This window comes from Caretta caretta, chromosome 7, assembly GCF_965140235.1.
Source record: "Caretta caretta isolate rCarCar2 chromosome 7, rCarCar1.hap1, whole genome shotgun sequence".
Taxonomy (NCBI): Eukaryota; Metazoa; Chordata; order Testudines; family Cheloniidae; genus Caretta; species Caretta caretta.
The window spans coordinates 9,217,447-9,231,750 of NC_134212.1; the positions used below are offsets into that span (position 1 = coordinate 9,217,447).

A 14,304-nucleotide genomic window follows, 5' to 3' on the forward strand; every position below is an offset into this window, starting at 1 on the left:
AGATGTACATATCAGGGCTGAAGGTGCAGGGGGAAGTCACCCTTGTGCAGAGGGTCAGCACAAGGCCTATGCACCACTTAAATCCATTTAAATTCTCACAATAGGGCTTAAGTGAGATGCAAATGATGCATAGGCCTGGCTCTGGCCCTCTGCACGGAGCTCTTTTGAGAACTAGGTGAATATTCATCCTCCCTGAGACTAGAGAGAGCAAAGTCTTGTGCTGGGCTAATGCTGAGATTTTGTAATATTTACTAGGGAGCATGCCCTGCTGCTGAGAATTAATGCTCTTTTAAGCCCTCAACCATAGGATAAGCTCATCTGTGCAGGAGACAAGAGCTCTCCTCAGAGGCTGGACCCAGACTAGAATGAACTCCACCCCAGGAACGATGGACTATCACAAACCTTCCCCATTTCACTCCAAGTGCTAAGTATCAGCTGCACATCTTCCACTTGCCTTCACTAACATAAAAACAGAGCAGTGTGTATTTTAAAAAAGCCACAACACCAACAAAACCCTCCACTGCACACACTATTCTTCCTCTGGGGAGAAGACCAGAGAAAGAACAAGCCTCCTGTGACAGATGTTAGTCACATCGTTTAATGTGCTAGTGGAAGATATTTAGGTACGACAGCAATGAGGGTGGCATAAGAACCTGTACAGAAGAGACTTGAAGAGAATACCTCATGCACAGCTGAATTTTTACAAGCTCGTCCTGCCACGCTAAGGAGGAATGTATGTTTGTGTTGTTAACAGAACAGAAAAAAATATGTAACAATAATAACTCAGAGATCGGATTACTTACTTTAGCAAAGTGTTTTCCAATTAATTTTTGTTGTTTCATTTCTGCTCGTTTAATATATTTAAACGAAATCACTCTAAAAATTATTATTTCCTTTTCTAAATTCTCTAGGCAATTGTGGTGTTCTGATTAACGTAGGACCCAATCTGACCCTGTTCTGCGGATTTTTGTTGTTATATCTTTATATGTTCTCTCTTGGCTTCTGTTCTGTCTCTCAATATGTATTATGTTGTAGAAATATGAGAAATAAAATATTCCCAAATAAAAGGCAGAAGGATTTGAGCTAATGAAAGGTGAGAAAGTTCTTACCTGCAATGACCCTGATCAGACACTAGATGTCCTTGCCGTTCCTGCTCAAGAAAGGCGGGTGAGACGTTGCTCAGACAGCCTATGTGAAATAACAATCCATTGATGACAAATATGATTTCCCATTTCAGTTCTTTACAAATGATCATAATTATAAATATACTATTAATGACTCCTGTTCAAGTCCATTAGGCTGTACAGGTTACCGTGGTTGTTCACAACTACTGAAGTGGAACATCGCTAAAGAAATATCCTGGTTCGATAGTTAAATAAGAAACTAGAGATTCCCAAAAGTTCAGAGCCAGAACCAGATGGAATTTGTTCACATGCCTGGGGATGTTGGATTTGGGGTTTTGCTTCAAACCCACAAGAAACTACACACACGTATCCCAGGAGTGCCGCGCTTTGCAGCACAGACCTCTGGAGAGTAATTGGGAACATCAGAGTTCAGGCAAGCTGTGCCTCCCCAGATGGAAAGCATCAGCGGCCCTCGTCATCCTGATGCTCGGCTGGGTGTGAAATCTGCAAGTTCTTCCCTTCTTCTCTTATCCCCATTGTGATTGGCGATATATTCCAGTTCTCCCAGATCTATACTCGCTGAGCTCTTTGGGGAGTGGACGTTTTAATTCCATGTTCTCAGCCCCTTTCAGAGTTGGAGAGACCTCCCCCCTTGCTTCTGTTTTTCCACTTTATTTCGTTTACCCTAAAATAGGGCTGGATGCACAGTGCCCTCAGCCCTCTCTCACCGCAGCAGCCCAGGGCCGGGAGAGAGGCAACTCTTCCCAGCCGTGGCAGCTCCGGGGCTGGGGGAGAGGTGTCTCTTGCTGGCCATGGCAGCTCCGGGACAGGGGCTGGGGCCCGGGAATAAGTGCCTCTTGCCAGCCATGGCAGCTCCAGGGCTGGGGCCAGGGGAGAGGTGCCTCTTGCCGGCCACTGCAGCTCTGGGGCTCGGCTGGGTCGGGGGAGAGGCGCCTCTCCCAACCTGCGTGGCCCTTGATAGCCTGCTGCACAGCAGTGCAGCTTAGAGGGAACTTACCCTGGCAATTCGTTCCAAAGGTTGACTGTGCGTTGTGTGAAGAAGTACCTCCTTTTGTTTGTTTTTAAACTGTTGCCTATCAATTTCATTGGGTGACTCCTGGTTCGTGTGTTACGTGAAGGGTAAATAACACTTGTTCCCTTTCTTCTCACCAGTCCTGATTTTATAAGCCTCTATCATATCCCTCCCTCAAGTCTCTTTTCCAAGCTGATCAGTTCCAATCGTTTTTAGTCTCTCCTCACATAGAAGCTGTTCCATACCCCTCATCATTTTTGTTGCAACCAGAACTGCACACAGTATTCAAGGTGTGGGTGTGCCAGGTACAATGCATGATGACATTTTCTGGCACTATTATCTATTCTTTTCCTAATGGTTCCAAACATTCCATTAGCTTTTTTGACTGCTGCTGAACACTGAGCCGATGTGTTCAGAGAACTATCCATTCTCAGCTACCGGTAGACCAGCAGGTGATCCTCAAGGGGAGCATGTTTTACCCCCAGGCCTTCTGACATTTAAAGACTAGAACTGGAATTTTGAGGCCTAACATCTCTAAATGTCAGAAAAATTCTGACCCAAACTTTGCAGATCGGGCTCATCTGTTTTTAAAATGTCACCAAATTCACTGAGTTTAATTCTCTCACTGCACATTCAAGATAATCTTGGATTACAGGGGGAATTCCCTAAAACTAGATGAGTGCTAATGTTGTATCAATATTCAGAAAGGGCAAGTAGGATGGGTAACAATAGGCCAGTCATCAGTCCCAGGCTACAAGGATTGGAAAAGCTGAGACGGGAGTCAGTTGATAAAAGAATTAAAGGATAGGAATCTAATTAGTACCAGTCAACATGGTTTTCTGGAAAGGAGATCTTGACAAACAAACCTGATTTCATTCTTTGATGAGATCACAAGCTTGGTTGATAAAAGGTAACCGCACAGATGTAAGATACTTAGATTTTTGTAAGGCATTAGTATTGCATGACATTCTGATTAAAAAAATTAGCAAGATCAATATAGTATCAATAGAGCACCTGTTACATTGAGTAGGAAAATGTAACCGACAGATTTCAAAAACTAGTTAATGGGGAATCATCATCAAAAGAGGGTATTTTTCCGCAGGGATTGGCACTAGGCTTGATGGTATTTAACATTTTCTATCAATGATGTGGAAATAAATATAAAATCACTGCTGATAAAATTGGTGGATGACTGTGACGGGGCACTCTACTCACCGCTGGACAGCGCCGCCTCCTGGCGGTTCTAGGGATTAGCTCCACCAGGTCGACGCCCCTTCCTGCAGTTGTACGCTGTCTCTCTGCCAGGGTCTGCCTCACTCTCAGTGTTGCAGCTTCCTCTTCGTGACTCAGCAGCCTCCCTTTCCAGAGTGGTCTTTCAAAGTGTCTCTGCACCAGCAGCACCAGGCAGTCCTCACATATCTTCATATCCACTGTTCCATGCAATGCCACTCTGCAATGGATGGTAGGGGAACTGAGGCCCACCCTCTACTCAGGGTTCCAGTTCGGGGCCCTGTAGTGAACAGTTAAGGTCGGCATGTATGTCCCTTTACTGCTCTCACCCCTGGACTCCTTCCTACCGGGCTGCTTTTCCTCCTTCTCCCCTACCTCAGGGAGAGGGACAGCAGGCTTCCTCCCTGCTACTCCCCACCACTGTTGCTGGCCTCCTGGCTTTATAGAAGCCCCTGCCTGTTCCCTCACAGGTGAGCTTCTTTCTAATTAGCTCCCTCCACACAGCCTAAATCTCTCCCATTTGCAGTTTAATTGGCTGATTGGGCCCACTTGGCCTAATTCAGCTCGTGCAGGGCCGATGTGGGCAGTACAGCCCATCACAATGATATAAAGATTGGTTGAGTGGTAAATAATGTTGAGGACAGGGCAGTTCTACAGAGCAATCCAATCGCTTGGTAACTTGGGCCTAAACTAAATTTATTTTAATCCAGCCAAATGTGAAGTTATTCAAGTAGGAACAAGGAATTCTTTGCCTTTTGAATGGGGGACAGCGTCCCGGAAAGCAGTGACTAGCCAAAGGATTTAGGAGTCATAGTGGCAATCACCTGAACATGTGTGATGCTGCGGTAAAGGGGTTTATTGTGATCCTTGGGTGTAGAAACAGGGGAGTGATGAGATGTGGCACAGAGGTGGTTTTACCCTTCTACACAGCATTGGTGAGACCGAAACTAGCTAATGCATTAAGTTCTGGTGTCCACATTTTTAAAAAAGGGTATTGCAAAATTGGAGAGGCTGTGGAAGAGAGTCACAAGGATGATTCAAGGGCGGGAGATAAATTAGACAGTTTGAGCTCTTCAAATCTAGCACAAAGAAGACTGAGAGCCTGGCTACACTAGAAACTTCAAAGCGCTGCTGTGGGAATGCTCCCGCGGCAGCGCTTCGAAGTGCAAGTGTGGACGCGCGAGTGAGCACTGGGAGAGCTCTCCCAGCGCTCCTGGTAATCCACCTCCACGAGCGCTATAAAACGTAAGTGTAGACAAGCCCTGAGAGGTGACTTGAGTCCCGCGTGTAAGTCCCTTCATAGGGAGAAAATACCGGACATTGAAGAACTCTTTAGTTTAGCAGAAAAGGGCAGAACAAGATTCAATGGCTGGAAGCTGAAGCTATGCCAAATTCAAATTAGAAATGAGGCACCCCTTTTTAAACAGTGAAGGTGATTAACCACTGGAACCAACTCCCAAGGGAAGTGGTGGATTCTTCCTCTCTGGATGTCTTCAGATCAAGTCCAGATGCCTTCCTGGAAGAGATGCACACACAAGTTGTGCTTTAGTCAAAGTAGTGATGGGGGTAACTGGGTGAAATGTAATGGTGTGTGATACACAGGTCAGACTAGATGATCTAGAGGTATCACCTGGCCTTAAATTTTATGAATCAATGGTGTTTCCATCCTCCATCAGGAAGACCTTCAGGGCATGCCTGCTCCCAGGGTCCTTGTATCCTTCATCCTGCAGCAGGAGGCCATATATAGAGCCCCATCTTAATGTGATCCTCATCCTGGACCTGGTCCTACACCAGGACCTGCAATCAGTGTTGTGTCACTGTTCTTCCAAATCTCGGGCAGATTTTGAAAAAGGACAGATTAGTCCAGGCAAAGCATACGGAAACAAATGGTTTTATGGTTAGTAAGCCTGGCCAGCCAACTTCTGGTTGCATTGACAATATGTTTTGGACCTACCCAATGCTCCCTGGGGAGCGTGCGGTGGCAGAGGCGTGCCCTGCTTTTCTCGTGTCTGCAGCCAGTAATGACATTGGCTGTGGGGTAGTTTTGATTTTGATAATGCAGGATCGCAGAGGTGTTCCTCTGCCTCGGACGTGGAGGCTGAGCCGGAAGAACCTGCTAAGCCAGTGCGGGCGAGACCCAGAGAAGGGGCTGTGCGGCAGCCAGCTTGTTCTTTGGGAGCAGCTTTTTCATTCCCTTTGACAAGAAAGGGCCGAACCCGCACTTTGCATTGACTTCAAAAGAAGCAGGATCCGGTCTCAAATTCTGGGTTCGATAGGAAGCCAGTGACACTTGTGTGGCGACTGAGAAGTCAGTCAGAAATAGGCAAAAGGGAAAGGTGTGCAATGGGAAGGACATTTCTTTCTACTGGGGGAAAAACTAAACCACCACCCCAAAACCTTTTCACACAGGATTTTTTTATTTTTTATTTTTTTTCAAGTCAGCGGCTGGCAACAAATTGCTTTGTCCTTTGCAAAAATTACACATGAGCATCTCCGTTCTGGGTGGGCTGAAGGTCAAAGGGTAAATTCCACTTGCTGCACTGCATTTTAGAAGGCCAAATTTCACTCCTCTTCTCACCTCACAGGGCCTAGACCAGGGGTAGTCATTTGGCAGACCATGGGCCAAATCTAGACTGCTAGACACTTTTGAACGGACCTTGAAACCCTTTTATACTTATCATTATTGTTATTATTTTTTATTATTATTTTCTTCTCCGGAGTCTGGACCTTGACCAAGAAATTTGGACCTGTAAAAATAATGGACTACCCCGGGCAAAGACTCACCCACAGGAACAGCACGAACAGAAAAGGAACTCAGCTGGGCACCTTAGGAGATAAAAAAAGAATCGTCAGTGATGCCATCAGCTCCTGGATTTTAACTGCACAAGCCGTGTTCCAACTTGTAGAAGAATTTTCTTCACAGTGTTTCTTTTTGTGAAGGGGGATGAGCAGGAGAGGGAAGAGGCGTGCTTGTTTAGTTTATTTTGGAGAAATCCCGCTGCAATGTCACGGCAGGAAAAGGAAAATCAATGAAAGGGATGCAGATGACATATGGAGTCTGACAGTACAGATTAGGATTACAGTGAGCAAATGTCTCTCAGTCATACCACGCCGTCCAGAGAGGCCTTTTGTGCTATGATGCTTAGCCCCAGGGAATTGGTAATCAATGGGCTATCCCCAGTGCTGCCGCTGAGCTTTCTGTTATGTTTATTAACTTTCTGTTGCATCTAAAATGGTTTCAGACAACAACAAAGGGTTAGGTTATGTACACAGATGCTATTCACCTTGCAGCTCTCATTGACTTCAGCAGGAGCTGTGGGTGTGCCCAGAAATGGCTGGAAATCAGACATTAAGAAATTATTATTACGTATTATTTGCACTAGTGTTGTAAGCAGGAGGCCTAGTCATGGGCCAGGGCCCCATTGTGCTTGGCGCTGTACAAACAAGGAACAAAAAGACAGTCCCTGCCCCAGTGAGCTTCCAAATGTTGTTTTATGAAGGCTGAATAGCTTTGTGACATAAAGTGACAAAGTGGTGATATGGCCTCACTCATAAAAGTTATAACAAGCCCTCATAATGAATGGTGTGACAATTGTGCTAGGAAACGGCCCTTGATCACTGGCTGCATGGTGATAAGCTTTGATGGCAAAGGCTAAGAGAAATCAGACCCTGACGAGTTCTGCCTATAATTGTTTAGAATAAAGCACTCAAATAGCACACACAGAACTGTTGTTACGGATAGCACAGGAGAAACAGAATACCAAAACATTTTTGGTAGCACACTTTTAGTTTATTGACCTATACAAAATAATAGGCCCCAAAAGTCAGAAGTAGAAAAGGAATAAGCAAAAAGGACTTTCGCCTTTCTAGAAGGGTATACAAATATGCAAAAGGAAATAAATTATTTTTTTATTGTTTTGTTTATTCCAAACCTCAACTCTAATAATACAAATGACTGAGGACCAGCTTAAGAAATTTGTCTTTCGGTCTATATTACATGCTTTGGAATACTGTAAAAAAATGTTCAAAAAAGTTGATCAGAAACTTTGCTATTCACAATATGAACAAGGACTAACTAATCCTCTGTATAAAAGAAAAAAAAAGAGCACCATTTTATGGAGTCCTGAAGCACAGTACAGATGAGAAACAAGAATTATTTTACAGTATGCAAATATATATTTATTTTTGTAAACTACACAAGTTAGTCCACACTAATTGGTTTCTACAGATGGATGATATGAGGTAGGCTTATCCCTCCTAGATCAAAACTGCTGCTGATTTTTCAAAAACAATGTAAATGATTTTGTGAAAATGCTGTTTTGTCACTTAGTGACTTAGTAGTGCACCTGGCGTTTCAGATGACGTTCTACAATTCTAATGCCCTCAATTTTAAGGCACCGTCTTGGTCTTTTTATTTATTTATTTTTTGCATCCACCTTAGAATACTGGCCAGTTCAGTAAAATTGCTCCACATGTGATAACTAGAGCATTCCACCTCCGATTTTCCATCAGTCTGGCAGAGCAAAATGTAATAGCTATCTAATTAAGAGATCACTGTGCATTCAACATGGCTCTTTGCATGCCCATCTGCACAATGAAATTGTACGATGGAAAATTCATTTAAAAGTGAGGATATTAATTACATTTTATCATGGAAACAGTACAACTGTTCCTTCTATTTCCAAAATCCACAGCCTTCTAGGGTTAGTTTTACATTATATGTTACAATAGTAAATTGCCTTTCTTTCCAGAATCCATTTTGTGGTGTGTACAAACACTCTTAATAACACTCCCCCACCCCCCCCGCAAAAAATTTTTTTTAGCTCATTCAAACCTCCATTAAAAAATCCAGCCTTCCTTCAAGTAATGTTCCAATACTGACTGAGTCAATCTTTGCCTCATTCACACACACACACAGTATCCTTCATCAGCTTATGAAGTCCTTCTTGGTCATCATAAGTGACGGCAGAAGACATTTTTATTTCTTCTTCTTTCAGCCATCTGAACTGTACTCCTAAAATTCCTGTTTTCTCCATAAGTCACCTTTTCACATTTTGTTGAGGTTTGCCTTCAACACCTTCCAGTCTTCTAAAAAGTGCTTGCTAAATATAAATACTTCAGCCAAGTGCTGCATCTCCTCATAGATTCAGTGGCGGCTTGCCCTTGCTCAGTTAGGCTACTGTCTGGATTCAGAAAGAAATGCCATTGTTGGAAAGACTTTGTAATTTTGTGCATGTCCCTCTTAATGCTGAACACAATCTTCACCCACAAGCCAAAATACTTTCATTTTTGAGTGGGGTGGGGGGGAATTCCACAGGAGATCTCTTCCGAAGGAACAGCATTCTGTGCAAGGCACATGGAGGGTGCAAATGCAGGGCTGTCGATGGCCTACACAAGCGTCCCAGGCTTAGAATCCTCATGCCAAAATAGCCTCTGCTCGTTATTGTGCAAGTCAGCTTCCAACTGGTTCTCATCAGCATCCTCCAGCTGGCTTGTCTCTGCATATGCTCTACAAAAGAAACAAGTGATAATTGAGGGTGCAGTAACCTTTGCACTGGGATTTCAGGTGCTGGGTTGGTAATGCTTAGAAGTAAATAATCTGTAGAGACTGAGCAGTTTCTGATCTTAGTGACACCATCATAAATTCAGAGTAACCTCATTGACTGTGAGTATCTGAAAGACAATGAGGTTACTCTGGGTTTACAGCAGTGTAATTGGGATCCAAATGTAACCCTGTGATTTGTTCTCCAGACAGGGAAGATAATAAGGGGCAGATCCTCAGCTGGTGTAAATAGTCATAGTTCCACTGATTTCAAATAGGACTATGACAATGACTCACTCCTCTGTGTTTCCCAGTGTCAGCAAGGTAATAAGAGTCATCATATCCAATATCCTTGATCTGCATGTGCCTGCAGATAAGGGCCATACAGCGTATGGCAACAAGTCATTTACAATAGTCACACACTGATATGTTCACTACAAAGAGCGTGATACTGCGGTCGATTTGGACAGGGATCAGAATATAAAAAAAGTTATACTTAACGTAAATCATATGGATAACGATGTCAAAATAAGGCAGCTCATTTATATTTTTCAAAACCCAATTGTAGGAAGGTAAGTAATTAGTCGAAATGCTGTTTTTAAAATGTTGTTACTATTGTTCTTTTAGTCACTGCAATAAAAAAACCCAACCACCCCAAACTTAAGGCATTGAGTGAAAAATCAATGTGAAGACTTTTATACTCCTTTCGTAATGCTTCTGGCTGTTTAAAAAAAAAAATACATCACTCGGTAACTTCACACCAGTCAGCCCAGGAGCAAGCAAAAACTGCAATCCATGAAGAAGCACACACAAATGTGGGGTACTTACTACAGCTGGCTACAGTTAGCATAAGGGTATTTAAAAATGATCTCATTTCTGCAGGCACAATCATTCTCCTGGACAGAAGACCTTTGTTCTGACTGATAACAGGTGGAGTTAGAAAGTGGAGGAGGAAGGAGACAGAAAACAGGAAGCAGAAGAGTCACATGAGTATCTGTTTGCAGCACTAGAGCGAAATGCGGGACTGTTACACCCCTTCACAGAGTAAACGTGAACCCAGAGTAGCCAGTGCCTATGTCCGTGAAAGGGAGTAAGAGGCATAACTTGTGCAAAGCCCACTCTGCACTCGCTAGGCAGCTGTCTTTGTAGCCATGTCCAGTCAGGGGGTTTAACCATTAATCTTGTAGAGAAACAGCCTCCTCCTCAGGAGGCTCCAGGAGTGGAGGGCGAACATGGCTGCCGGGCCACTTACAGGGGGCAGAATATGATTCTTTCTCCATAGGCTCTGCTCTGTTGAGGGAGGGTGGGACAAGGTCACAGTTATGCTCTCTGGAGAGGCTAGTGCATAAACAATGCTGGCCTGATAATCACTGCTCTCAGGGCAGGGCAAAGTCCATGACGTGCCCCGCCCCTGCAGAGAGATTTAAGGGGGCATGCTATTTGCACCTTGTCCCATCCTTGCACACCCTCACGTTGACAGGTACAACCGAGCCCTTAACTCTTCTCTGTGCCTGTTTTCCCATAATTAAAATAGACACAATTATACCGCTCTCCCTCCCAGGCCTACTGTGCAGATAACTTAATGAACAGGCCAGAATCTCAGCTGGTGTATATCAATTTAGCTCCACTGGCTAGAACAGAACTCTGCCCCTTAACACCAGCTGATGGTCTGGTCTAGTGTTATTCATTTACGATCCTTGGATAAAAGATGCCATATCAGTATGATCAATAAAGTAAAACATTACCTGAGGACAGATAGAAGGAAACGCAGGAATACTCTCGCTCGAGTCAGCTGAAGCTGTACTGTGTGGAGCAGATCTGCTCTCAGTAAGCTGGTTTTATAACTGCTCTTGCTTTAGGAGTTGTCTCCCTGATACCTGATTGCTACCTAGATAAGTTTTAAAAGCTTACACAGTACAGAGGACAGGGCAGCAAGTCTTATTGCACTTTGCTCACCTGCTCTGCAGTGGAAGGTTGCCATAAACATTCCCATAACAGCTGGTATAAGAGGAATGAGACATTGTATCGTAATCGGAAAGCCCTAGAGCAATCTGGTTCCGCCAGTTTCCAGAAGTGTTTGCAGAAGACGCTAGAATGGTAAAAACAATGACAGCACATTAGATTTTTCAGCAGCTCAGAGAACTGAACGAAGCGAGATGTTTTTCATTAACAATCTCTGCAGGTTGCTGTAGGACACAGACGCTGAACACATCTGTCTTTACATGTACTTTGGAGAGCGGGGCATGGTGCATGTAGGGTAGAGGAATCGGATGGTCTCCCCATAAAAAAAGAGTTTATGGGCCTCCCAGTCAGAGTAACTGTATTCTGTGCTTTAGAAACCAGCCAGAGCAGCAGCGTGTATGCTGAACTAGGCTTGGCATGTGCTGTGTATGGGGTGAACGTGGCTACTTGGACCCCACCGTGCCGGTGTGGTTTCTTCAGATTTTTATTTTTGCATAAAGGGCAAATGACTCAGCCATGTGAAAATGGGACATGGAATCTGGACCCCCAGCCTACTAGCCCCACCTTAGACCCGGACTACCTCTGCAGCCTAGGGCGATGCACCTGCTGACCTGGGGCCAGGCACCATCTGCAATGGCTATAAAACAGGAACGATACTTCCCTGCCTCACAGCAGTGTTCCACGCATGACTCAGTGAGCAACTGCAAATGACTAGGTCCTATTACTGTAGCATTCTTCTGAACGGCATCCGGGGTATGTCTACCACTTGTATTTACAGAACATGGGGCGTGTACCCGTTTTTAAAGGTACCGCTACGTTGGTGGTGTCCGTTCCTGGTGGGATTTGCAGAAAAGTGGTGCTCCCAGGAATTACACCCCAGCCTTTGAAAACGCTGAATGACGGACACTGACACAGCATCCTGGACAACTAAGTGCTTTTCCCATCGGCAGCGCTTCTGGGAAAAACCTTGCAGTCTGAAGCAGGTCAAGGTGCATACAGGTAAGATTGGAGCATGTACCTATCCCTACTGATAGGGCCTGTGCCACCTGCATCATTCAATTATCATACAAAGATTCATATTTAGTTATTCTGCATTTTAGTTTTGTTGGATGAAATTCTGCCCTCGGTTACGCTCAGGCAGCCTCGTTTCCTTCATGGATTTCAGTGGGTTTGCAAGTGTATTAATGAGGAGAGGATGTGACCCTCCGAAGGGACATATACAATATTTAGCACATTACAAATCATCTGTTACCTGAAGAGAAAGAAGAAGCCCGGCTGCTAGGAGAGCATGGTACTTGCAGCCCTGCAAAGCCCAGACTTCTTTGGGATCCCCGGTCAGAGTCAAAGCCTGCCTGCAGACTCTGACCCTGGTCCTTTTGACCGGAGGCACGTTGGTACCAACCACGGAGATGCTCTGCAACTAAGGCCTTGTGAATGTTTTTGGTTATATGCTGCGTTTTAGCAACTTGCTTCCTTGGAAGTCTCAAAGTTGCATATGGATTGTGTGGTACTCTTTCCATCTCCCCTTCGTGGTAGGACCTGAGTTCCCGATAACGGTCGTACCCACAGTGCACCGATGAGCGATAGGAAGGGTTGACGCTATACTGTCCCTCTGTGTCATTCTCGTAAACGTATCCCCCATTGTAATAAACATCACATTCAGTGTAAGGTGAATAGCCAGAAACATAGTAACTAGAGGCAGGCTGCTCCTGACTCTTTTGGTAGACCCCAGTCCGTGAGTCTTTCTGGGCAAGATTTGGCATGCTTCCTGAATTGGCAGCAGAAATGTTTTGTTTTTTAGACCTCCTTCGGCCTCTCATGCGGTTGTCAAGCGTCTGAGTGGTGTAATACGGGTTGGGGTTAGGCGTCACGCAGGAATACTCTGCACTTGACTGGCTGGTGTAGGACGATCCATCGTCTAGTATTTCAGTGCTGCTGCTTCGCTGGGATTTTGAGAAGGAGAACACAGGCTTTTCACCGGCCGTCTCCGACAGCAAAGGGGTTTGGGATTCCAGACTCCCACTGCGCTGTATGCAGTGCTCTGGGGAAATATCCGGCCTGAAATGGCAGAAAATTAGGTTGGATGCAGAAGTCGTATGTAGACATGAAGCATTTGAGAGTTAGCGTGTGGCAAAACAAAGAATTCTTTCCAAGCTAAGTGCAGGTTCAGGTTTTGGCAGGTGCTGCAAAGTCCTAGGTGGACTATTCCTAAGTCACCTGCCATATCTACCAGGGCAAATCCTTTCTTGTTGTCGGTGATATAGCAGAACAAGGTAAAAAGCTTTCAACCAAGTTTACAATAATCCAGATCCTTTAGTCAGGGACAGGGAAGATAAAGATCCCCTTTAGAACATGCAGCACCTTCCCCAGCAGCTTGGAATGCCTGGGCCTGGCCTCAAAATCAGCTTTTTATTTTCTCTGGCGAAAAGAACTGGATGACAGTGAAGGGAACTTGGCGTAAAGATTTGACCTTTGCAGCAGCACTAAGCTCGTGCAGCAACAGATGGTTCAAAACTGTGACCAGAGTGAGACTAACAAGGTCATATTCTGGTAATGAGTTACAAGTGGATCTCACCCACTGCTTAGTCTTTACATTTAATATCCACAAATATACAATGATAAAAATAATGCTGGCTAGAAGTGTCTTAAGAATTTTATAGTTACCTTTCTGAAACAAGCAATACTGCGTAGCTGAAATGTAAAACACCTGAAGTCTGGATGCTTAGAAAACCAGGACGATCATAGCGTTATCTATTTATATAGCCCTCCCTTCCCACATGGGTAACATTTCCCAAACGGCTTCAATCCCATCTCTAAGTTTGCATGCACAAGTCTGTACACGCTGTCCTCTGGAAATCTACAGCATGGAAAGTCCATCATTTGCATGTTGAAAAGCTGGTGCAGAGCTGCACATGCCAGCGATGACTGATGTACAATTATCCATGTGAAAAATCAAAGGCTGACAACCCTGCCTCAATCTTGGCAAAGGACACGCACAAAAGGATCCTATTTCTCTACCCTCTTACACTGTTGATTTTACTTTTCTGCACAAGATACACGTTACTTCCCATTGATTTAATGAACTCAGCTTACTGTAAATGGCTGCTACTGTAGGCATTGCGTGTGAGCACTGGTGTTGTAGGCATGCTTCTCCCTCCATAGGGCTGTCGTTCCAGAATTCGGTAAGGACTACCGTGTGTTGATAGAGGGTCCCTGTGACTATAAACAGAAGAATCCAGCACGTGGCCATCACCAAAATATCTTCAATAAAATGCAAAAGACAACTGCATTGACATTACTTGCATATTGATCCAAAGGAAAAGATAGACGAGGGTAGAGAAAGCAGAGGTCAGCGTGGCAGCGTCTGCTACCAGTGGTTACTGTTGTGACAGCTAGGAGTTCAAACCCCTCTG

The 14,304-nt window shown here is 44.6% G+C and overlaps 1 protein-coding gene across 6 annotated transcripts in view; it reads right to left on the reverse strand.

The window, feature by feature from the left end:
- Positions 1–7,155: 7,155 nt before the first annotated feature.
- FRMD4B (FERM domain containing 4B) overlaps positions 7,156–14,304 on the reverse strand; it is a 207,768-nt gene continuing 200,619 nt past the window's right edge. For 5 of the 6 annotated variants that reach the window (XM_048857685.2, XM_048857684.2, XM_048857682.2 and 2 more), the window contains 4 exons: positions 13,985–14,152; positions 12,144–12,949; positions 10,886–11,018; positions 7,156–8,896 (listed from right to left, as the gene is read on the reverse strand). In XM_048857685.2, coding sequence (XP_048713642.1) covers positions 8,776–8,896; positions 10,886–11,018; positions 12,144–12,949; positions 13,985–14,152 — 1,228 coding nt within the window. In that variant the 3' untranslated portion in view covers positions 7,156–8,775. The remainder of the gene's footprint in view (positions 8,897–10,885; positions 11,019–12,143; positions 12,950–13,984; positions 14,153–14,304) is intronic. The other variant, XM_048857683.2, reaches the window with a different exon arrangement.